General features: G+C 35.5%; 1 protein-coding gene across 1 annotated transcript; it reads right to left on the minus strand.

Moving 5' to 3' along the window:
* Positions 1 to 3,414: 3,414 nt before the first annotated feature.
* LOC110459768 (acetylcholine receptor subunit beta-type acr-3-like) lies at positions 3,415 to 27,219 on the minus strand. The gene is made up of 7 exons (XM_021512188.1): positions 27,027 to 27,219; positions 24,910 to 25,049; positions 16,866 to 16,910; positions 10,231 to 10,340; positions 8,363 to 8,516; positions 6,812 to 7,178; positions 3,415 to 5,921 (listed from the first exon to the last, which is right to left on the minus strand). The coding sequence occupies exons 1-7, from the start codon at positions 27,097 to 27,099 to the stop codon at positions 5,500 to 5,502; spliced, it is 1,311 nt and encodes a 436-aa protein (XP_021367863.1). The 5' UTR covers positions 27,100 to 27,219; the 3' UTR covers positions 3,415 to 5,499.
* Between the last annotated feature and the right edge of the window lie 170 nt (positions 27,220 to 27,389).

The following is a 27,389-nucleotide window of genomic DNA, read 5'->3' on the forward strand; positions in this document are numbered from 1 at the left end:
TCCTACTTCAAATAGTGTAATGTTTAATTTGATATGCTATAAGACTCTGCCAAATAGTCTAGGAGTTTAATGGCATACTGTCAAATGTACCCCTTTTGGCCCCGCCCATCTGTCCCCTGGGGGGTCAGGATCTTTATTTGTACAATCATGAATCCCCATTCCCTAAAATGCTCCCTGTTAAATTTGGTTGAAATCTGCCAAATAGTCTAGGAGGAGATACAAATGTATCGTTTGATGGCATACTGTCAAATTTACCACTTTCGGCCCCGACCATCTGTCCCCTGGGGCCGGGAATTCATTTCTACAATTTTGAATCACCTTCCCCTAAGGATGCTTCCTTACAAATTTGGTTGAAATCTGCCCAGTAGTTTTAAAAGAGGTAGAACTTGCCCAAAAACTTTAACCTGTAGAACTTGACTTGCCCAAAAACTTTAACCGATTCCAGTTCTGGACCAATAATGAGCAAATATGGTCCACTATCAAGGAGCCTCCAAGCAATAGCTGTAACCATATTAGAATGTAAAATTAATTTAGAATTTGAGATTAACACAAAAGCACAGTTTGCCCCAAAACCGTAACCAAGTGGGACGCCGTGGGTACTGCTATAGCCCTCATATTCTTCGAATAGACGGGCTTAAAAGTAACATGTTAGTCCTCTCAACGAAGATTTATAGCATAGTATATTTGCTTTGCAAGTGTGACGTTTGAGTACCAACCGCAGAGGAGAGAACGGAATACGCCGTGGCCTTCACAACAGTTATCCCTTGGAGGGCCTCATGGCAAAATCAAACTAACCAGTCACTCATCCCTTCCTTTCGCATAAACCACTGTATAATTATGGAAACACAAAGTAAAATCTCTCCGATACATGACCATAAACATATTAAACTAAGTTTATCTGTGTTCAAACTCAGACAAAGATACTAGCGAGGTTAATAGTTTTAGATATTTATTCATAACATAAACAGCGCTAGCATTTCTGTTGATTCCATTCTGCTTAACAGAACTTACTGCTAGGGCAGTTATTTTATCCTATGAATGCTTCCCACCTGCAATAATAATTCCGTAACGTACCCCTTGCGCTATCTTTTGACCGTTTGGCAACTTTTCACTTCGTAGCGGACACGATACAACACTTTTTCTTCCGCTTGCTTGTACGGCCAGTCATTCTATTCACAAATAAATGGTGTGATATGCGCATGCGCTAGTAGAGGGAAATCCCTGAACAAAACGTTGGTCAGACAGGTAGAAATACCGATGATTATCTTAGATTTAATCATTTTTATGAATTTATTTCAGCCAAATCCGATCGTTATTTTCCATAAGGAGTCTCACTTGATATGTTTGTGTAGTATTTGAAAAAAAGACCACAACAAAAGTAATTTTACATTAGAGTTTTCCTCGCCATTTTTTCGTTCAATACCCAGCCAACTGCTAAGATTCTTAATGATGTAAATATTAGCTCTAAAACAAAAATATCAGGGGTGACCGAACTTGCCCCGGTTTACCGTATGTAGATTTTTGTATCATTGATTGCTACAAAGGAATTTACAATATATTTTAAACATTAATGACGCCATTTTCCTCCAGTAAAAGCTAAAGTAGATATTTGTTTTTGTGCGTAACGTATATGATGGGTCGGATGGCGCAGTGGATAGCGCGCTCGTCGTCACCAAGATGGCCGGATTCAATCCTGATCACCTGCCCGACCACGCGGGTTTTCTCCGGATACTCCATCTTCCTGCCACATTAAGAATTATTTCCTCTGCGTGATTGAGATAGGTTTGGGAAAAAACTGTTTTGTAATTGCTATAGAAAAAGTGCATATTACATATTTGACAATTAGTGTAAGTAAATGTGTAGAGATGTTAGTTAAATACTAAAATTAAAAAAGAATATACTTTAATGTAACTGAGATCGTCGTTATATCGATATGTAGTCTCAATCACTGTTCCATCCCGAAACACCGTATTGAATATCAAATTTTGTAACTGTCACCGATATTTTACTGGTAATGATGCCAAATAGAATTTCACAGTTTCTGTCTGTAACTAGTTATAAATCGGCACGCGTTGTGAAAAAGTAATACGTTGCTGAAAAAGGGCGTTGAACTCGGGTTTGTTGTCTGGAAAATTATTGTTTATTTCGTCATAAACGCATTAACCATTGTTTCTTTCACGAGTAGTGATGCATAAAACATTTATGTAAAGTCTATAACCAGACTTTCAAAAATGTTAAATTTTTCCGTTCATATTCTCAACAACTGGAAATCAAACGTTGATGAATTTTTTAGGTGATGTACACGCTGATCTATGTGTTTAATGCCGGCTCTTTTTGAAGATATCTCCCTGTAGAAATATTAACAGAACCTGGTTGATGACGAAAAGGATATCCAGAAAATATCCCAATTTGTACTTTTTGTGCGTGTGACAAAAACTGAAATAAAAAAAAAAACAGTGAACGCCCACAAAGAGATATGAATGCAACGGACATCATAATTTTCCGGTTATTTTTCATCCTTCCGGAAATAACCGATGAAGGCCGATTGTGACGTGTTTGTGACGTCATAGTATGATAATCTCCGAACGAAGTTTCATGCCTTATCACACAAGCTTTTATGTAATATACTTTTTGATTCAGAATGTATATTATTTGTATCGCAATAAACAAGTAATAAAACATTAGGATTGTTTTCACTATATAAAGATGTTCATGTATGGGTTGAAACACAGTTGTTTTTGCTTCAAGGATACACCTGTTTGCCCACTGGAGGGCTACTTGCGCCCGAGAGCTACGCTCTTATTAAAAATACATACGTTTACAAATAAATTGCTAGCGTAATGCCAATGGTTTTCCTGTAACAGTTACGCGTTAACCTTGATCGTAACACACTAAAACACAAACTCGTTCAGGGTTTTCACATGCTTAACAATTTCGTGTGAAGTTTCCTTTTTTTCACTTTTATGAAATGATGATGCTAGGGCTCCACAAAATTTTTTCCTCTTTGTTCAGGGATAGTATTCCTTATCAAATATTCATCACATCATGTCAATGAAATGTTATATTGAAAAATGTAACTAGACAATGTCCATGAGGCAAGAATGTCCTAGCCTCCGTGCAAAATAAAAGTCATTGTTGACACATTTTCTTTACTTAAAAACGCTTTCGCAGGCTTCGATTTCAAACCCAGAAATTTTAACTGATTCTAGGCATTCTAATATTTATCTATGTATCAAATCCGATCGACATTTGTTTAGAAACGAACTCTCTAGAGCGGTGACACTAAATCATGACTCAAATAGACAGGACTAGACGAAATTGACATGGGAAACACTATAGGCCCTACTTAAATAAAACCGAGACATGAATAAAACAACACAAGTTTTATTCACAGTGATATTCAAAGTACTGAAGTATAAGGATGATAGTGAGTCGATTGCTGTTAACCCTTTTATTGATTTTTCCCTAACTATGACAATATAAATCATCTATCCATATTTGTATATACATATATGAAACACCTTCATGTAAACTTGCACGCAATCAACATCATCCGTTCTATTATCTGTTTTTGCCAAAACGGTAAAAACTGTACTAATTGTCTATAAACATGTGTTCCTATAGGGAACAATGTACGTGGTCTAATAACTTCACACAGGATTTCAATGTCGGCCCATGTAATTAACACTGTATATTCAGTACAATCCTTATCCGTGCAATTCTAACGAACTACAATTGAATCTCCTTATTTATGAGTTAGAAATAAATTTCTCTGGAGAATTCGAATGGGTGCGTTTCTGGTAATATTGTTTTAACGCAAATATCCTATTCATGTTTAGGTCTGTTTGGGCTATATCGTAAAACTGTGATGTAGGACTATAAAGTAACAGGGAAATTAATCGTGATGACAAATCTAAATATACACAACAAAGAAATGCAACCTGAACTCTGGGTATTTATATTATTACGTTTCATTTCTATTATACAGCGATAAGTACCAGTAGTGTTATACATGGAAATCGATATATAATGTCCCCGGAGAAATGTTAAAATAATTGTTAAGGGGTTTGTGTCTACAGAAAAAGGAGAGTAGAGGATAAAAAGTGGGAAATGTGAACAACTGGTATCGGTCAATCACAGCCTACGAAGGTTATGCCGTTACAAATTCTAATCATTGCGGATTGCGAAAATCAAGATTTTATCTCTCCACTTACATGGCATGTTATTAACATACTGCGACATCAGATATTTTCGTGGGGCCCAAAATTTGCAGTTTCCAGAAAAACTACCATTTCATTGATACATAAATTCGTGGATTAGGAGTACCCTCTTACACGATGAATTGCTTCATGTCAAGCTTGCAAATACTTCATGGACCTAATAATTCGTGGAAGACGATTACCCAATTAAATTAATTATTTCATAGTATTTCCGGCTGATAAAATGTTATGGTAGTGCTTGTGATGATGTCACTATATTTATAAATGTACTATATACTATATATTATATTATGTTACTTAAACAAAACAGTTTCCAGTCCTAGCTTTAATAACTGCACGACTTAAATCATAAAATTAACGTGAACTGCAGAGATAATGTTTACAAAAAGACTGTCGATGTGGTCTAATAACACAGGATTTCATATGAACGTATACTGGGAATGTGTTATAAGAGTGGTATGTTGTATACATACAACACAGTTGCATGTTGTCGACGTGGTCTAATAACTTCACATGATTTTATATGAACGTATATCAGGAATGTGTTATAAGAGTTGTATGTTGTATACATACAACACAGTTGTATGTTGTCGACATGGTCTAATAACTTCACATGATTTCATATGAACGTATATCAGGAATGTTTTATAAGAGTTGTATGTTGTATACAACATAGTTGTATGTTGTCGACGTGGTCTAATAACTTAACAACAGGATTTGATATGAACGTATACCAGGAATGTGTTATAAGAGTTGTATGTTGTAAACATACAACATAGTTGTTTGTTGTCGACTTGGTCTAATAACTTGACATGATTTCATATGAACGTATACCAGGAATGTGTAATAAGAGTTGTATGTTTTTTTTCAATTGTAGCCGTCATCGCCCACGCGGTATTGTAAACATATTAGTTACAAAAAAGGTTTTAAAAAAGTGTTTAAATGTCAAAAGATTAGATGTGAACGTATTCATGGAATGGGTATTTAAACTAAGTTTGTTTTGTATTTTAAACATGTTATCAAGCGTGCATAATTAAGTGATTAGTTTACAAAACAGGAGACTGCAGTTTACGTTTTTTCAGTTGTGGCTTGTACCTGCAAGCGTTATTGCTAACAGTCGAATTTGCGTGCAAAACAGAGACAGCATTACACAAAAAGTAGAGTCTACAAGTGTAAGTGGTATACGCAAGTCGCCGAGTTTGAGGTGAGGTGAACGAATCCAGGTATGTGGACTGGTACGAAGTATTTTCAGTATGTAAAAGTTATTTTGGAATAGCAACTATGAACCTCCAAACCCCATTGTCAACATAAAAATCAAAGTGCACAACAGAGTAAGACCGAAAAACACCCAAAAGAAAATGTCATCAAGATGTGTGCTCAATTTTTGACACGTTATCCTCTTGTTATTCTTAAGGTTGCCGATCTTATCAAATTCCTCCACCACGTTGCTATTTGCATGTTTTTCATCGCTTGACGAAGATTCGTCGTTGCTTGTGTTACAAGGCTTGTGCATAGCATGTCCCGTCTCTTCTTTGGCGCTTCCTACTTGCGTTCGTCTTTGTAATTGTTGATGACATTGTAGCATTAACCGAATCCCTTTTGGAAGTTCCATGTCGTCCTCTCTATGGTAAAGATTCAGTATCAGTGACGTCAGTATTACAGCTAAGGCAGATATGCTTAGAACCATCACCAGATACAGTTCTGCAAGAATAAGAAAGTTTTATAACACAAAAGGCGATATTTTTCGAGGAATACCTCATTAACTTAGTACAGGTAATTCCATGAATCAATGTTATATACTATTTCAGTAATACACTGTATACCGGAAAAACATATTCTCGAACAACCCGGAGGCGAAACTCTTGTAAACGGTGAGGGTGAGCGAATTATACAGGTAGTACCACAACAAAGTATTAGAGGCAAACTAAGGTGAATAGAAAGTGTTTCTTGCACCACACTTTGCACCCGCCACTTCAGTCTTATCTACAAAAATACAGGTGTCCGCAATTGTCTAAGACATGGAGTTTGAAATTCGATATGTCATTTTGAGCATTGGTCACAGGATAACAGCATGCTACATAATATTATATTTTCCAGGGGCCCAGATTGCGAGGTGGTTCAAAACACCAATACATTAACGATAACGATTATAAAGGGAATGAACGATAATTCGAATAATGAAGAAATACAAATGGAAAGTAACATCGAATTTCAACAGTACTGCACTTATTGGCATGTAATCTGAAGAACGGCAAATGCATAGTGACTCCGGAGTTATTTTAAGCTTTACAAGATGTGAAATAGAAAAATTGTCAGATCCCGATGCTGATTCCGATCCCGACAGATGTTCAAATAGACATTTCGCATTGATGGTTGTTTAAATGTAATGTTCCCTGTGTGTAGCTCCAATACTACCATTTTAAGACAAATACTGACTATTCCTTTACACCAAACTTTATACTACTTATTATTCAGTTAACATTGATTGTGGATATAAAGCACAAACGAAAACATCGAGAATTAAGTCTCCAGGAAATGAATACAAATAACAGTAAAAATCTGGCCTTAAAAAGAAAGACCCGACAACATACCCATAACTGACGTATGGAGTGAAGTTGCTGGCATGTGAGCGGATACAACTGTCAAAAGGACCTCAATGGCAAGCACAACCGTCAATATAAAAGATATTCGTTCTCCCGACTCAGAAGGCAGCTTGAAAACCATCGGGGTCAAGAGTGACGTCAGCAAAACAGGAACGAGGACATTCATGACGTAGAACGCAGATCGTCTTTCTAGTTGTAGGACGAGGTTTAGATGTGATCGACCTTCCTTTGGTATGGAGGAGATGTACGTGCGCGATAACAGCCATTCACCGTTCACTCTGTAGTCGTTGGTAGAAATATGTGATACTTTGTTCGTTACATTAAGATCTTCCATGTTATATGACCAACCTGATACCTGAAATACATATGAACGAATGTATTAAAACATTTCTCTTCAAATTTTCCCGTGAAGATTCAAGAAAAGATAAGACCTCAACTCGTTTTCATAAAACCGTTCTCGTGCTCAAATATGGATTAACTGTTCAAGCCTAATTCATTGCTCCGGTTATAAATAAACAATAAAATTCTCTTTTGTCAATGAATTGAAAAACATTTGAAGATACATTACCCAAACAGTAATAACTAAGCTTTCTGGTCCTCGTCTATTACATTTGTTTTTCACATGAAAATGTTTGACAATTGACCAATGAAACTCGTCGTTACAACACAATCATAACAGAATAATACACATATTTTATGATGACATTTCCTTGTGGAGATCGGAAAGCTTTGAAACTCTACAGATCTTATTCGCATTCGTTTCTATGAAATAAGCATATGCATACCTCTTTATTTTTAATGGTAGAAATGTCACAGGAACATTTGAAATGATGACTGAACTACACATTCTGATTTGAGCCAAATCATTAACACATCGATAAGGACAACAGTACTGACTTTATATTCCAGTCGTAATGATCTAGTGCATACCGGTTACTCCTGCTATGTAAAAAAAAACACAATAAGAGCTATGCTGCGTACATATCGATGCGAATCCTATTCCACACATTCCGATAGAAGAGACAACTGACATATACAGATAATGGTCACATGCTTTGAATACAGATACGCAGCATAAATAGCTCATACCGAAACGGGAAAAAAACAAGACATACCGATATGAGACAAATTCCATATATACAGCAAACGACATACCGATACAGGATTAATTCCAAAATACAGCAATAGACGTACCGATTTGGGGTACATTCGATACATAAAGCAATAGACCTACCGATTTGGGTTACATTCAATAATACAGCAAAAGACCTACCGATTTGGGGTACATGTAATACATACAGCAATAGACTTACCGAGTTAGGGTACATTCAATACATACAGCAATAGACCTACCGATTTGGGGTACATTCAATACATACAGCAATAGACATACCGATTTGGGGTACATTCGATACATACAGCAATAGATCTACCGATTTGGGGTACATGTAATACATTCAGCAATAGACCTACCGATTTGGGGTACATTCGATACATACAGCAATAGACCTACCGATTTGGGGTAAATTCAATACATACTGATATTATGCAAGTTTGCACATCGAAAGGAAACCATGTTGTATCGACGGCGCAGTGCGTGTTGTATAGACCGGGAGGCTCCCACGTGACAAGTCCATGTGACGTCACACGTAACAAAAGATTTGAACCGGACATTGCAGATATTTTATCAAATCTGAAATCAAAATATAACATTTTCTTGTAAGAACTCACAGATACTAGAATATAAGTAAAGTACGTTAGACTAGCACTTCTAAGTGGGTTTTTTTAAACAACATATGCACGACAGAGCTTAATCCAACTAAAAGTAACGTTTATTAATATATGAGTACACATTCATCTTTGAATACATTTTTTTTTTTTTTTAATCCTGTACCAAAAAGAAACCAAGGCGATGTTGTATTTGTTTTCCCTATCATAACAAAAACGGAAGTATTTATACAGCTTTTTAAGACATTAATCTGTATCTGTTTTTTGGTAAGTTTATTGCAAGTGAAAGTTTTTCGAAATATGTACATGAAGATATCACTAACATGTACCTTACCCGACGTGAATCACCTTAACACTTTTTTCAAGATTAAAACTGCCCAAGTCGCCATTACTCCTTACGATTGAAAATATTTTCCTGTTCAGATCATTAATCATTGTTTTTTATGACCAAACAATATGCAAAAGCTCCGAGAACTTACATATTTTCCAACTAGAAAACACTGGTAATCCACGGACACGTACCAGTCTTTTTCACTACATTATACAAATCCTAGCAAAATGCGTATGTTCAACAAAGGTAACAGAATTGTATATCCTTTTGGAAAGACAAAATCGAAATAGCAAAATCAAATTAGATTACATCAGACGTTTGCATTTTCATATTTTGAGAAAAAGCTAACCATTATATTATGCTCATTTTTAAGCACCAAAGAACAATATTGGTAATACAATTTTCAAGATGTGTAACACAACACCAATAGAAACTCTTTGTTTACTTAACATGCGCATATTTTAAGGAGTCTTATTTATATTTCTTTCATTTATAAAGATTTCCATGCAATTACATCGTTAATTAAAAATTAATCGTTTGTTATATGTATTTTTTCCCACAACCATTTTTATATCAAGAATCAAGAATCAATTTGATAAACATGCTTGATTTCGGTTAAGATTAATTAGTAATCCCCCAGTGGGTTTCACCCTGAACTTTGTTTAAACAGTAAGTCATTTAATAATGAAGTCGCGTTACAATATATTGCACTGGCATCTTTCAATCTGACGTTATTATTCGTGACAATGTTTTGTCCGTCCGGGAACGAGAATGAGGCAGACAAACAAATGGTGTTCTAGGCATAATATACATGTTATGGAAGAAACAAAACTAGATCAAACTTAAGATGGATGATTACTATGCTTATGTAAATTCTCATTAACTAATTACACCTTTTTACATTTTTTTTTATATTTACTGAAGAGAGTCAGGTCAACATGAAACCAATGTGGTAATGTAATCTATTAGGAAGGAATTTCAGTGACCATCAAAACTCAATGATTAGTCGTACAAACTCTAGTGTTTGTATGTTATTGCGCCATCTTACCACTGCAAAATGATAACCGGAAAAAGGGATGTGTAAATGTACTAGGCCTAAATAGAAGCAGACATTTATGTTTAATTTTAGCTTAACGTTACTGGTAAGGCAAAAAAACCACCAAAAAACAATAAATACCGCAACGTCAACATACAAGGACAAATGGGTATCTCAAAATCAACACGAAAAGAATAACAGAAGTATATTAAAGGAACTCAAACATGTCGAGAACATGTATGTTTTGATCAAAACATCTAATTAACGTTATTTAGTCTACATGATTTTTACATACATATATTATGCACTTACGTATTGTCAACAACCATCTGCGGAAGCCATACATTATCTTCGTGGACATAGGTCTCAAGAATATTAGCATAACTAGCGCTTGACCAGTTAAAACGTGGATCAGTCCAGGTCTGCAAAAGCAAAATTATCAACGATACACGCATATATATCATTTATTTTCAAAAACTATTATTAGTGTTATTTAAGAAACTGATGAACCATAATAAGCCAAGATATGTGTACCAAAATAATATTTGAACATTTTTGTATTACTCTACTGCCTACAAACAGTGTGAAGGTGTATAATGAATAAACTATTCGTTGATGATTTTATTATTTATAGTAATTTAATATTATTTCATATACATGTAACTGGATAGAGAAATATGATATTTGTAAATAAGAGCTAGAATAAGTGACTCATAATTCCTTGTTAACCCCCAGCAGCGTACATGTACATAAATAGGTACATGTATGTCCTTATATCTACTGACCTTAGAGATATGCCTTTTGACCTACTGACCTTGACCTATAAGGAGGTCATGACCGGGAATGTCATTGACCTTACCCAGAAAGTGGGATTGACCTGAAACAAAAATGTGGGCAACCTCAGGGGAAAATCCCCAGAGCAGTATTATAGAACAGAGGATCACGTGGTATTTCGAGGTCATTGCCCTGTGCAAATCAGGGGATAAACACAGAACCCTCCTATTATAGAACAGAGGAGCACGACGGCTGTCCCGAGGTCATTGCCCTGTGCAAAAGAATGCGGTTACTTGGGAAAATCCCCAGTAGAATTAAAGAGTAATCTGTGATCAAAATAATTTGAGAAGGCGGTCTTTTTTGACGGATACGTTGATCTGTTTCTAAAATTTAAGCAAGAGTCCAGCGACTGGCCTGCCTGGGTGAAAACCGAGACAGATGCTGCTCGTTCCATTGGGTATTATTTCAAGCGAGATGATATTCGTCTGAATCCCGACAGCATAAAAAAGAACATACCATTGAGATTTTTGGCCAAATTACTGTTAAAATCGTTCAGGGGGAAATTTTGTCAAAGATTGAACATGCCTCAGTCAACTTTCTTTTATGAGTTCGAGGCTGACAAGTTTTTTCAGTGCTTGTCTGATCCAGGAAAAAACATAAAAGATTTTCACATTGTCACCGACGACACATGACAAGTAACCTGGGAGAACTACGAACATTTTATTCGGGAAATAACCAAACCAATATATTCGTAGCTAGCATGACAGCATGCTGGGCAAGACTAAAATTATACAGTGTGTTGGAAATGCTCGGGGAACGCGTCCTCTATAACGACACCTACAGCGTGATATTCGTTAGTAGACAGGGTGACGTTGACCCCCACCTCGGTGACTACCTTGGTGAGTTGACTAATTAGCTCGACCATGACGACTTCATCGTTCATTTTGTATCGGGTGGTCCAAATCAGTATTCGTACTTAACATCTAAAGGAAATAGAGTTTACAAAATAAGAGGTTTTACTCTAAATTATAACAATGCTAAAATGCTAGATTTAATTGAAGCACCGCGTAAAGAAGAACGCAATGTTTCTTTGACAAATCCAAACAAAATAGCTTGACAAAAACGAAAATGAAAAATATATCCTTCAGTTGAAGAAAAAAAAATACAGAATAGTTTATACAAAGCGATATATCCAATGGAGTACATTTGACACGTTACCATATGAGTATTGAATCAGAGAGGTTTAATAGGAACAAAAAACAATCGCCTATTAGGTACATATGTGTAAAACGTTGTTTTTAATAGTCTTCTTTATTTCATGTTAGCAACGTATCAAATATCATGAATTTGTTTACCATCTGATTATTTTTATTAAGTCGACTAATATTTTGTTTATGGAACATTTTTTGCACAGGCATTCGAAACGATTTTTTTTTCATACCTCGTTTTTGTTACATACAAGATTTCAGTTTTGATTCGTGTACAAAAAATCATATCCCCTTTAAGAGGCATGATTTTTTTAAGAAGTCTTCCTTATCTCATATAAACATAGATCAAAATCACTACAATTGTACATGTCACGGTTCAATTTTTCGACACATGATTTCCAGTTTTTCATTCATGTAAGTTTTTTTGTACAACTGAACGTAATGGCTTTTGTTCATTGACACGTTTTTATGTACATTTTCATAACACTAAAACAAGTAAAATCGGTAATTCCATTGCATGCCTGTTTAATTCTGAATGATTCGGTACATAAAATATAATAATGATATACCGTTTTAACATCGGTATATATGAAAATGTGTGTTATGATGTAAGCAATAATTATCTTTGTTCATTATTAAAATTCAATCCAGTTGATGCTTTTTTAGCTTTCTTTAAAACTAATTAACCTGGTGGAGCACCGTTCGTTCGTCTTTTAGCTATGTACCCGTGACCCCTTTGAAGCGGGGATTATCGCCCAATAAGTGTAAGTTACGATCAGTATTAACGATAAACGGGCGTGTACAGCTCTCTTAGTCCACTGTAAAATTCTTGATATTCACGTGGCTTGTGTGTTGTCTTGACAGTGACGGCGTCCCTCATCAGATCGGTGCTGTCTGAATCATGTATAGTTTCTCCCTTGTATATCAATTCACCACGAGTGTTCCACTAACGGTATTGCCCATGGTTTATCAGAATGTTCAGAAGGTGTACTGCTTGTTTTAAAATTTGTTTTGGGATAACGAATTTTATCATGTCCATAATAGAGTTTGTCGTGGGGGTTTCCTGCTGCATCGTGACATACATTTCTCAGGTGTACTAAATCGTCGGATTCTGGGGGGACACCATCATCTCGTATTTCATCCTAGGTATTAGAATGAGTTCGTAAGCCATCGTACACTTTCAATGCCTGTAGAGCAGGTTTTATCAATAAGGGCAATAAACCGTAACGCCTCAAAAGTATTTCCTCTTTATGTCTGCGCCCTATCCGTTTGCACATCAGTGATCGAATGACGGTTTTGTAGGGTTTGAGTTTCTTTATGTAAACACCGGAGAGGTCAAACGCGTCTCTGTAAATGTTCAGGGCGACTTCACACACTGCAGATATCAGGGCTTTTCACTTTTTAACGCTAGGCTGGTACATTAATTGTAAATAACACACGTGTGCTCTCAGTGATCGACTCATTTCGACTGAATGAGGTAAAATGGTGTTTCTTATATTTATCATTTTAGTAAATAAACGGTAATATGCACGTGCACAGTCTGTATTTTTTTTCTGACGAAGGACATAGATCGATCAGTAAATAACTATAGCGTGAAATAGTCATTGCTTTTTCGTATTGTTGTTTAATGAAACTACTTTTCCCGGGAAATATTTGACTTCCAAATGTTATAATCTGACGAGCTTCTCTGACGTTCCTCAATAACAGTACGTATTAACAATTTAGTGATATGGGCCTGGCATATTTCCCGGGCATAGAAAAGTTTTGAGTTAGAAACATGACCGTCACGTGTCCGTCACAGAAAACAAATGCAGTGAGTCCTCGTTTTCAGCCACATGATTCATCATTTCGTCCAAAACGGGAACGGTATGGTCGTTTCCCTGACTCCAGTCCTGTATCTCTTCCCGGGACGGGATACCCTGGTGCAAAACGATTCAAGGTATATCATTTTCCATCTGTTCTAGTAAGGGTTGATACTTTCTGTACGCAAATACTATTTGTGTAGGTTTTATCTCAAACATACCGGAGGCTTGTTTTAAAATATCGAATGCCAAAGTCGTCTTGCCCGACATCGATATCAGGTACAGTAGTCGGGGATTTGAATGATAATAGAGATCTCGTTTCCCATCAGAATGACCCTCTGAGGACATGATGTATCCCTCTCTGATATCTGACTTTAACTGACTATTCGAATCGTATATCATCAAGTTATATAGACAACATACACAGGTTGTTTGACTACAGGCTACTTTGTTATTTTACACACATTTGAACTAATTGGATATATATTCATATAAAAATTTGTCCGCTGAATTACACTGTGTCAACAATTGTACAGCATCATACATTGTCAATTTTTAATATTTTTTCTTACAAACTCCTCAAAATGATCACTATTCAGGCAACCGTGTTAGACTGTCGTGAAACGTGTGACTGCTTATCCAAAACACCACCCAATGCGTACCGGGAGGATGACAGGGATCGGTGTTACACTCGTCGATGGTAGGGTCGGTGACGGCACTAGGTAAAGTGTCACTCGAGCAAACACTGTAACTGTATTCTAGTTTCATTTCCTTCAGGGCATATTTGAATTGATCAGTGTTCATGCTTATCGCGTCTATGATTGATCTCTATGAGAGCCGGGAATTCTGCATAGGCTACACAGTTGAGGGTCTCCGTGGTGTTGCTCCCAAATTGTACCTGTAAGCTGGCACTGCCTTGCCTGACCAGGTTTAAATGTTCCTCTCCGAGTCCACTAGGCGCTAGAGCTTGTATAATCTCTGTTCACGGCCTTTTGCTTGACGATAGCAAAATAAACCTTCGAAGGAAGATTATTTGACTAAACGTTTTGCCATATGAACGATCCTGAGCCAGCAGTGCGCGTGTTCATCTGTACCTCCGTTTTCGTTAGAGGGTATTTTGCCGTAACATCCTTAAGTATTTCGGAATGATTGATTAGAAATCCACTATCTACCGTTATCATGCATGCGTTATTGGACACGTCCAGTATCTCAAACCTGTACGATGGGCTAGTCTTTCCACTTATCACCACGAACGGAGACCTATTACTAAATAGCTTCAGTTTCGGTCAATTCGTTGACTTCCTTTCCTGTAATAATTCGTCGATTTTCCACACGGTTTCTTCACTTTTGACTACTTTCTGAAGTTCCTCCTGATAGAAAGTTCCAGATACCGACTCGTCCATAAAATCCTTTTGTTTACCTCTGCTGGGGAAATGCCTCCTAGTGGTCTTGAAGCTATCGGGTTTGTCCTCCAGTTGATCAATGTATCTGTGAGAGCTATCAAATGTAAACATGCGGAACATTCTGTTTTTTAAGGCCTTGATGGTAATTTCTGCTAAATTCGATTTAGTTTCATTTTCTGTAAATGTGATATGTTCTTTTACAAAACGTAGATAGTTCTGTACGACATTGTTTTTGCCTCTTTCCCCTTATCAAAACGAAGGATCAAGGGTTGTCTTCCCCTGTTAAATATGGACTTCAAAACGCTGACAATATCTTCTGCCGTTTTTCGGTTCAAAGGGGCCGTGAGCACAAAACGAGAAAAGACATACCGTAGGACTAGAATGTACTGAATAACAGCGTTGTGTTTTGCCAGGTTTTTGACGTCCATCAAGTCACCGTCCCATTGACTTTCGAGTCCACTGACTACTTCATGTCTCCTTCTAAACTTTCTCCTGACATTTCTTTGCAAAGAATAGGCTTCTTGTCTCTACAAAAACTGTCTGATACGTGTCAGATTGATCTTAAATCGGCCTTCTTTTTTTAACAGTTTGGTATAATTTGTAGTGACCACTAAATGACCCAGCATGCTTTGGGTCAGACCAAATACTCTCCAAGTACTGTCGCTCCTCATTTGTCAACATTGTAAAGGATTACTCATAACTAATATATGTGTAAGAAAATATGGGCAAATGCATATAAATTACACACGATCTTTTTATTTTCTCCTTACAATGTAAAAAAGAACAATACCCATGCATGACACTGTTAGGACAGGAGGGCATCCAATATGACATGGCTAATGCTACAGACAAATTAGTAATGATTGCAAACAAGTAGATTCTTCAGAAATAAAATCCACTCATTTTCAATTACAAGTAGAGATTCAGTTGAATTCGAGTTCATGCACAAGTTTCCGGATCACGTCAAAGTTCCATAAGGGTTACGTTTTTTGCACTCTATCATACCCATCTGATACTGATGATCGTAAGAAGGCTCACTCTGTTTAAAAGTCAGGGTGATACCTGTACGTGTAGGTTTAATTTCGTCCGCGTTTTTGGGCAGAAACCACCGTCTAATATTCACAACTGGGTACCCTTCTATTTGTATCACTGTTTTAACGTAACCTCGGTAGGTCATATGAACTCTTAACACTATGTGGGATGCTATGTGTGAGACACTCTTTGAATTACAGTCAATGGAAACTTATATTATAATGCTGTATCTGCTGACGCAAGCAAATACTACATATTTAAATGACTTTAAAACCACAACAACGTACATGATTAATTAATACGTGCATGGGAAAAGTCAGTATTGACCTAGGACTCTTCAAGAGCATTTATTCAGCCCAAATCGTGAAAGAATGACAACATACTTCATGTTATCGTCTAACAACCCTACATAAAGATTACACATGAACTTCAATAACAACCAATGTTCATCGATTATTCTAATTAGTCTTAGAACGATATAGTAAAACTAGTCGAACAAGAATAGCCAACACTTAAACATAGTCGACGAAATTTAAACTTTGATGTTTCAGACATCTAAACATTCTTTTTTTTGATGTTTGTCGATGTTTATTGTTATGATATATTATAAATATATGTGATGTAATTAAGTATATCATATATTATGATACTGCAGTTTGTACTTTATTCTACGAATTGTGTTCTAGTTTTTCAGTAGATCATATATTATAAAATAGGTAAATACATACCAATGTAAACCAACCCGACGTTGATAACTTTTGAGAGCGGACATCCTATGGAAGAAAAAAAGAACATGTGTAGTAAATATCTATTTCATCCAATTAAATGGTTATGTCGTTTTTGTCATTTCAGATAACCACTAGGACGGGATATGCAAGGTGGAATAGTTCACGCTAAATAATTTCATAATGGTTCGGGATAGTTTGGTTTAGTATTGTTTAATGTCCTATCAACAGTTATGATCATTTAAGGACGGCCTCCTCTGTGTGCAAGATGCATGAGTGTAGTATATGCGTGTGTGTTTTGGGAGGCTGCGATATGTTCGTGTTTTTTCCTCGTGATAGTGCGGACCTGACTTTATAGTGCTACCTCACTGAAACATATTGCCGAATATACCCAGCAGCACATGTATATATAAACAGGAAGAAAGATACACAACACAGACTTTCAGACTTGGAAGTGTGCAATTAAATATCTGTCTGATGCTCTAAAGTGCTACCGCCAAATCATCATATATTTGACAGATGCAAAAATATCCCTTCTGGTCCCTCGGTAATTGTAAACAAGTGTACTTGTTGCCAGCTATTTTATTTGTACGATATCCCTTTTTAATCCTTCGCTAAAGGCTTAACATGAATATTGTACGCAACGCATACCAAGACGATAGCCTGTATGACATATCATGGGTTCATCTACGGTAAAAGTTTTCGTGAAAGGTAATGTGAATGAACTTCGTTTTGATTGAGCGCTTTGATGTCTCGATAGCAATCCGGTACCGAATGATGTGATAGCTGAGTACATATTTGACTCGAAGTTTTACCGATTGATCAACCACCTGTGACGTATTCAACGAAGTAAGTGTCATAACTGGAATAGAGTGTGTCTTTAAAGAAAAAAAGTAATTCTAAATCAAGAACTGTATTTCGAAAATTTCGTTTCCCCTCATTGAATGCAGTTCTTTTACCACAGTAGCCCTAATGTTTTATTTATTTATTTATGTTCCTTAGCCGACCGGGGTTTGATTCCCCGATCGGACGTGAAAAGGTTTGTGGTCATCTGCCCGACCATTTGGGTTTACTCCGGTTACTCTGGTTATTCCGGTTACTCTGGTTACTCCGATTACTCCGGTTACTCCGGTTACTCCGGTTACTCCGGTTACTCTGTTTAATCCGGTTACTCCGGTTACTCTAATTACTCCGGTTACTCCGGTCACTCCGGTTACCCTGGTTACTCTTGTTACTCTTGTTACTCTTGTTACTCTTGTTACTCTGGTTACCTGGTTACTCTGGTTACTCCGGTTACTCTGGTTACTCTGGTTACTCTGGTTACTCCGGTTACTCTGGTTACTCTGGTTACTCCCGTTACTCCGGTTACTCTGGTTACTCCGGTTACTCCGGTTTCTCTGGTTACTCTGTTTACTCCGGTTACTCTGGTTACTCCGCTTACTCTGGCTACTCAGGTTACTCCGCTTACTCTGGTTACTCTGGTTACTCTGGCTACTCCGGTTACTCTGGCTACTCCAGTTACTCTGGTTACTCCAGTTACTCTGGTTACTCCAGTTACTCTGGTTACTCTGGTTACTCCGGTTACTCCGGTTACTCTGGTTACTCCGGTTACTCCGGTTTCTCTGGTTGCTCTGTTTACTCCGGTTACTCTGGTTACTCCGCTTACTCTGGCTACTCAGGTTACTCCGCTTACTCTGGTTACTCTGGTTACTCTGGCTACTCCGGTTACTCTGGCTACTCCAGTTACTCTGGTTACTCCAGTTACTCTGGTTACTCCAGTTACTCTGGTTACTCTGGTTACTCCGGTTACTCCGGTTACTCTGGTTACTGCGGTTATATAATACTAATTCTACAGCTAAACTCCGACTTTTCCTATTTTCTTATAAATGTTATGCATACCAATACTATCGGTACAGATATGAAAGTGTAGTGATCTGAATAGATCGTATGTCTTCATCTATCTAATTTACTAGTTTATATTATATCATTGTCATATTTCGAATATTTCATGTATCATTAAACATCTATTTTTCTATTTATATATGTATGATTGTAGTGATCCGATTACATCATATATCTTCAAATATTTAAATAACTACTTATACACACATGATAGTATTGATCCGAAAACATATTTTAAACTATCTCATGAACTATATCATTTTTCTTTCTATACAAAGGAATGTTCGTATTACACGTGTCGCAAGGTTTCTAGAATTTATAGAATTGCTAAGCCTAAAGGTCGTCGTAAAGTTGATCTGACAATAGACGGTGGTATTGATAATATAGTCAATGAGTACATAAAGAGTACGGTTGACATATGTTATCTGTATATGTTGATATGCTTAATATAATATTGGACACTGGTATAATACCGAAAAGTTGGAGTACAGGAATAATCAATCCAATCTATAAGAACAAAGCTGATCGCAAAAGATTGGATAATTATAGGGCCATTACGTTGGTCTCATGCTTGGGGATTTTTTTTACGTCGATTTTAAATGTAAGATTATACAAACCTATACAAAAGCTGGTGTCAGAAAGGGTCACTCAACAATAGACAACAATTTTTTTTTTACACGTTTTGACAACGTTATATTTATCCTCCGGTAGAATATTATACTGTGCATTCGTTGACTTTTGAAAAAACCTTCGAATCGGTGTGGCGAATAGGCTTGTGGCAAAAACTTCTCAAATGTAACATAACTGGTAAAATATTTAAAGTTGTAATTAACATGTATTCTGATACGAAATCTTGTGTGAGAAATGGGAATGAAATGTCAGAAATGTTTACTTCCAATGTCGGAAAATTGCTCGCCTTTTTATTTGCTTTATTTCAAAATGATTTAGAAGACTATTTATAAGAAAAAAATGTCGATTGTTTACTAAAGATTGATGAACAATGTCATGATCATATTGGTATGTACGTACAACTTTTTGTTATTTCATATGCTGATGATACAGTGTTAATGTCAGAGACAGCATGTGGTCTACAATCAATGCTATATAAGTTTCAGGATTATTGTGAGAATTGGAAACTAACGGTAAACACAAAGAAGACAATTTGTTTTATCTTTTCTAAACGAAAGAATACTAACATATATCGATTTCTATTATATGATAATGAACTAGACATAAAATTGACACCTCATCCAGAGGACGATTGTACTCTACATTTAAATATTGCGTTGGTTTAGAAGACTATTTGATACGATTAAACGCAAAAGATAGGAAAATTAACTTCAAATATTAAGATTCCAGTAAAAACAGGAAGATGGGTGGGAATTCAAAGACAGGACAGAATATGCCCACTCTGTAATACTGGTATTGGGGACGATTTCTATTACTTATATACTTGTAATAACGTTACTTTAGTCAAAATAAGGGGAAAACATAGTCCGGCCTATTTTTATACAAGTCCAAACCAACATAAAGTGAAAAGAATGTTTACAATTTTTGATATTAAATTGCTGAAAAGTGTAAGCATATTTGTTCAAAAATTAACAAAAGTGCTATAGTGTCTCTATTCTATAAGTTTTTTCTTCTGTTTGCTAGTAACATTTTATATACGTTGAACCCTGAAATATTTGTATGTAACAAACTATGTTATATCTACATGACCTCTTGTTACACACATTTATATGTGTCTGAGTGAAATAAAAATCTTGAACCTCGACCGATTGGTCCCTTTGTCGAGCTATGACTGACAATGTCAGTGAGTGCATACTCAGTAATAGCTTGATAAAGGGACCAGTCGGTCGTGACGTGTTGCGATACGTTTAATACGCACATTGGTTGTGTAGAAGGAACACTTTACATATCACATATCTCAAAACTGATGAATCTTATTAGAAGTTAATTTACTGATTCTTTATATATAAATGTAGTGATCCGAATAACTGATTTCTCTTCAAACATCTAATCTACTTAATTCTACGAATCGTGTTCAATGTATTCGAATACTTAAAATCTCTTCGAATAGCTACGTGCAATTTACTAATTATACATATATAATGGTAGTGTTTTAAATACTTCATATCCTTCCAAACTACAATTTGATTTATTCTACGCATTCAATTGCAATGAACCGAATATTTCATATCTTTTAAACCATCTTATTTACTCATTGAAAATACGTAATTGTGGTGATTCGAAATTTTCTATTCAAACATCTATGTTACTAATTCTACATGATAAAAATATCCCATATCTCTTAAAACATCCTACTTATTGATACTATTTTATAATTTTAGTGATCCGAATATTTCATTTCTTATCAAACATATCATTTACGAATTCTTCATATATAATTGTAGTGATCCGATTGATTCATTTATTGTCAAACGTTAAATTCACCTCATTCTACATATATAATTGTAGTGTTCTGAATTCTTCATACAATGTATTTCTTCCAACATCTAATTTACTGATTAGGATATAAATAATTGAAGTGATTCGATTTATTAATTTCTCTTTAAACATCTAATTCACTTAATTCTACATATATAATCGTAGTGATTCGAATTCTTCATACAATGTATCTCTTCCAACAGCTAATTTACTGATTAGTATATATATAGTTGAGGTGATCCGATTTATTAATTTCACTTTAAACATCTAATTCACTTAATTCTACACATATAATTGTAAAAATATGATTTATTCATTTCTCTTCAAGCATCTAATTCACTTAGTTCTTCATATAGAGTTGAGGTGATCTGATTTATTCATTTCTCTTCAAACATTAAATTCACCTAATTCTAGATATATGATTGTAGTGATCCGAATTATTCCTTTCTCGTCAAACATCTAATTCACTTAATTCTACATAAATAATCGTAGTGATTCGAATTCTTCATACAATTTATCTCTTCCAGCATCTAATTTACTGATTAGTATATATATAATTGTAGTGATCCGAATTATTCATTTCTCGTCAAACATCTAATTCACTTAATTCTACATATATAATCGTAGTGATTCGAATTCTTCATACAATTTATCTCTTCCAGCATCTAATTTACTGATTAGGATATAAATAATTGAAGCAATCCGAATTAGTAATTTTTCTTTAAACATCTAATTCACTCAATTATACATATATAATTGTCGTGTTCTGAATTCTTCATACACTTTATCTCTTCCAACATCTAATTTACTGATTAGTATATATATAATTGTAGTGATCCGATTTATTGATTTCTCTTCAAGCATCTAATTCACTTAGTTCTACATATATAATCGTAGGGATTCGAATTCTTCATACAATTTATCTCTTCCAACATCTAATTTACTGATTATTATATATATAATTGAAGTGATCCGAATTATTAATTTCTCTTCAAACATTTAATTCACTTAACTCTAAATATCAGAATACTTCATATCTTTTATAACATCTGATTGACGGGTTCTATATATTTTTATTGTAGTGATCCGAACATTTTATATATTTTAAAACAGTTTATGCACTATTAATTCTTCAGAATCATTGTAGTAATCAAAATGTCGTTCATAACTTATTAAAAAGTATACCACCTTTTACATAGACAATACTTTTATAGCTAATTATACTGATATAATCCCATCATTTAGTGTGTTTTCATACATTCTATCTAATGCTTTTCAGCAGGTATAATCGGAATATTTTATATTTTTCCTTATGCCGAATGTGAATACTTATTTTGCAGGTAGACTGGAAATATTCCGTGTCACTTTGTTCACCTAAATTACCACTGATTTTACGGTTACTTTTTCTACAGACACAATTGGAAAATTTCGTGTTTTTCCATAAATCTGTAGTACTTATTATTCAGATATAATGCGAATATGTTGTGTATTTCGTGTTATCTTATGGCAGGATATGTCCGCAGGAATGATACCTCTCGGATTTCGCTGGTTAATAACGTTATCGAGAAAATATGATCTGCATAATAATAAGGCAAGCGTAAAAATGAGCTGTGATAATAAACTTCATAACCATAATGTTGTCATTAAATAACGCCCACTTTGTTATGATGATTCATATACATAAAGAGTAAGGATGTTTGAAGATGATGAAAATAGGTTATATCATTTGCTAAACAATAAACATAATGTACACCTTGTTATCGCGATGTATGGTGTTATTAAGCCTATACATATGTATTAGACAGTTTGGGGAGCTCGGAAAAAATCCTATAGGGGTTAGCGCATGCGTACTTGGTATAAATGTCCCATGGGGAACCCCATTTTCCCTCTGGTACCCCCCCCCCGCAGTTGACAAGAAAACAGTAATTCATATTGACGTGAAACCTGTAAGCTTAATAAATTTAATTAAATGTCAAATTATGCAAATCTACACAATACGTTTGGTCACCTGTAAGTTATTTATCAGTTGTAGATGGACAGATACTGTACATACAAAGAGTGTTTGTAAGAAATGATAGGCATTTATTGTAAGAAATGATAGGCATTTATTGTAAGAAATGATAGGCATTTCAATAACTCAATTAAAAAGACACAACTTCCACATGAAGATAACTATGCTTTATTTAGTGTACAGGACAGGTGAGTTAACTGAAACTGAGACCCTGGTGTCTGACCTAGTTTTCTCCTTTATTTGTCTATTTGACACTTTAAATGCCGACTGTCGCGTCTCTGTGCTAACACACCGTGCAATGTAGTTTCTTAAAATGTCTTTATCGCGAAATTATAATCTGTGTAAGTTTCCTTAACAATTTTTTTATTTTATCTATGATATATTTGTAATCCATCTTTTCATTAGCAGGCCACACTAGCCGGGGAGACAGACAGGCGAGGTTTGAGTGCATAATCATAAAGAGTACCTCATTACATCTATACGATTTAGCAACAGCCGTTGCCTTTAATCTTAATATAGTTTTTGTTGAGGGTGATTGGTGTACTTGAGTTATCATATATATGCAAGTTAAAAATGGTCTGAAATTATTATTTTTAATTATTATTCCAATAATGAGTCTAGACTTGGTAAATATAATTACGAGAGTGCATGTAAACTTTAATTTTCTCTTTGAACCGGAGAGGATACGAATCAAGAGGACATAAACCCCTGTGTATACATGTAGTTACAGTCAATACAAGAATTATTGATTTGTTTGCCATACGCTTATGGTTGATTCAAGAAGCTGTCGAGTTTCTATTTATGCACGCTAAGCTATATAATTGTTTGTTTTCGTGTTCTTCATTAATCATTTTAATTTGCACTTTCCAGTCATGTTGTATGCCTAAGTCTAACGTTGTTCAACTTATTATCAATACGATTATAAGTAGACAGTACTCTATTATATCTGTAAACATCTATATACATACTTAAAACACTTTGTTACTGAAGCGTGCTGTATAGGCCTTTCTATTATAACGTAAGAAACATATTTGAATGTATGGTTGATACAAACAGTATTCAACAAAAACTGCCGCTGAACCTTAATTTATGTGACAGCACCATAACTTTAATAATTATAAAACTATTTTGTCGTATATTAATAACTGTTGATGCCATGAATGGTAGATCGCGTGTGGTATCAGTTTTGGAAAACCAGACTTCCCTGCGTCAGGCAGATGACACAATATCTTTTGCATCTGATCGAGGAGTCCAACTTTGATCGTCTTGGTGAAAGAAGCGATCAGGAAAATCTGTTTTCGCCTCTTTTCTTTTGTTGTGTTTTTTCGATTTTTTATTGACTTGCCTTGTCGACCTAAAACTGTGATTTTGTCGATGGAATAATATATGTCTGTCCTTAATTGAACATGTTATTGGCAGGAGTCTATAGTTTGGTGTTTGGTAATGTCTAAACATGTCTAAACTGTATCGGACCCAGATAATCTATGGAAAAAATGAGGAAGAAAGTACACATCAGAGATCAATTTACGGTAGATGTAGTACTGTTAATATTACTACACACTTGCTTTTATTGAATCATGCAAACATTTTGAGTCTGTATTGTTATCTGCACTGCAACGTAACATAAATGTACATATATAACTATGTCATTTAACTATTATAATTTTCATTTGAAATAACACATACCAGTTGGTTGATTGTCAGGAGGTGAAATTCTAGTCCTACGTCAACAGTGCTGGACGGTCGGACAAACCGATTATAGCCATTCAGTAGGTATGTGTGTAATGCACTTCCATCCGATACGTTGAAACAGCAAGCGGGACTCCCTGAAACAGAGTTGTAAGTTTTCCTCAAAGGAATCGTAATTCGGCATAATAAAAGGCTATACTTTGACAAAGTATCTATGTAAGGATACTCCAGACCAGGTGTATATGGTTCCTTTGTATAAGTTACATTGATAATGTATTATAATTTTGGTAATGGAAGTTCCTCTAACATTGCCAAAAATGTCCCAAAATGGTTCCCTGAACAATAGGTGCTTTATGATATACTAACATTTTCAAGATTTTTTTAAATCAAATATTTCTATTAATTTGCAGGTGGGGAACCGAGAAGAGAATGCATCTGCTGTTACCCATTGCATGTATCGTAGGAGGCGAATAATACGGTAACCCCCTGCATAATTGGGTTTTTGCTTTGGTGTCCTCATTTTGGAGACACCACGCGATCAAAATAAATCTGCTGGACCCATTGCAATATTTGGGATCTTTATCTTCTTTTCTACTTCTAACTTCCTTTCATTTCCTAGCGCCTTGCTTGGCACCACCTCACTTTTGGCCGTAATGTTGAGCGTTCGTTCGCCAAGGTGAGGAAGGCAATGAATTCTGTCCTCAAGCCGGGCTATACCAAAGTCCTTAAAACTTGTTGTTATTCCCTGCTTAACGTTCAGCATTTAGGGTCATGACAACAACTGGTTTACCCGTTGTCAGTATAATGTGACCGGGCGGCATGCTGTGTTGGGTGCCTTCGGCATGGGATTTCAGTGAGATAGCACTATAAAGTCGGCATCAGATCCGCACTATCACAAGGGGGTATGAACACCGACATACCTTGACTTCTGCATACACACACGCATGCACGCATACACTACACACATGGAGGCACTGCCTTTGATGACTTTAGCTGTTAATAGGACGTTAAACGAAATTAAACCAAACCAAAACCAAATTATTCATTCCTTTTTTATGATTAATATGGACCGTCCGTATCATAAAAAGAATCTTCTTGAAAATTTTAGTCTGATAAAAAAGTGTTGTTATGTTATGTCTATACACATTGACAGGTCTCGGAGATATACATTTATCACAAACGAGTTAGTGAAGTACAAAATTTGAAATTATTCATATAGAAAGTCGGGTTTTACATGTTAATACTCAGTCTAAAAGGAGTTCACAGAACACGGTAGATTGCTATGGTCCCTCCCCTACCCCGCCCTCCCATACCCCGCCCTCCCATACCCCGCCCTCCTCAGGCGCTACGCACCTCGGACGCTCGACCCTCTGTAAGCAGACACTCCGACAAATGATTTGCTACGCCACTGGCAGTGGAGGTATATAACATTGAAAGGAACACGGTAACCAGTTTAAAATTCTTTTCAGGTAAAATGTCTTAAAAAGCACATAAAGCAGCGTATTTATTACGGAAATACTTAAAAAAAGAAGCGAACTATTGTAGTTTTTATTGACATTTGTTGGCGGTTATCTTAAGTGGCGAACACTCTATTAAAATACCTGATGCGTATGTGAGCAATGTATTACTGTTCCATATGCCACACACAACACACGAACTCTTATGTTTCAACTCAAGCAACAACAGGTATATTTGTTTACAAGATACTAAGTGATACAAAGAATTAAAAAAATACATAGATGCTTTTAGCAACGTCATCAGCGTAAACAGATTAAGGGACCTATAATCTTTAAAAAAATACATTTCTCTATCACAGAAATGAAAATTTGAAGTCAATCCAATGTCTTCAAATTCTACATAGCTATGTATTGTAAGACAATGACCAGTATACCAAGAACGAAAAAGCAACCCTCAGACGCATTGTATGCAATATATATCAGTATATTAGCAAGTTAACATATCGTTATTTGTCGTTATTAAGTAAGAATAGTTAACTTCAAGACAGTGATGACATGCATGGGCCGGTTATAAAACCAATACGACATTATAATCAAGAAGAATCAAATTTATTTTTCGGTTTTCCTCAATAAAAACAAAATTAAAAAAATACTTACCATAAAATGTCATTATTCCTAAACTCCATATAAGCATAATTTGCGATTTATGAACTTTCTCAAGCACATCCATTTTGGAAAACTTGTAACAAAATCAAAGATAAAATACAGTTACTTTTACACGCTAATTAATGCGTGATAAGTAATCTGTAATTTTCAGTCAGCTTTAATCATACAAAGACCATATCTTATTTCGAATTAGTTTTAACAAAGCGTTGTCAGACATTCGAATCTGGTTCTTCAAAACGTATCGTTAGCATGAAAGACATTAATTGTTTTAATTCAATATTAAACAGTCCTTAATGCTATACCATTTCTATGATAAACCATTGTTTTTTGGATCCAAAGAATAGGTAGGCGCCT

Source organism: Mizuhopecten yessoensis, unplaced genomic scaffold (genome assembly GCF_002113885.1).
Source record: "Mizuhopecten yessoensis strain PY_sf001 unplaced genomic scaffold, ASM211388v2 scaffold10209, whole genome shotgun sequence".
NCBI lineage: Eukaryota > Metazoa > Mollusca > Bivalvia > Pectinida > Pectinidae > Mizuhopecten > Mizuhopecten yessoensis.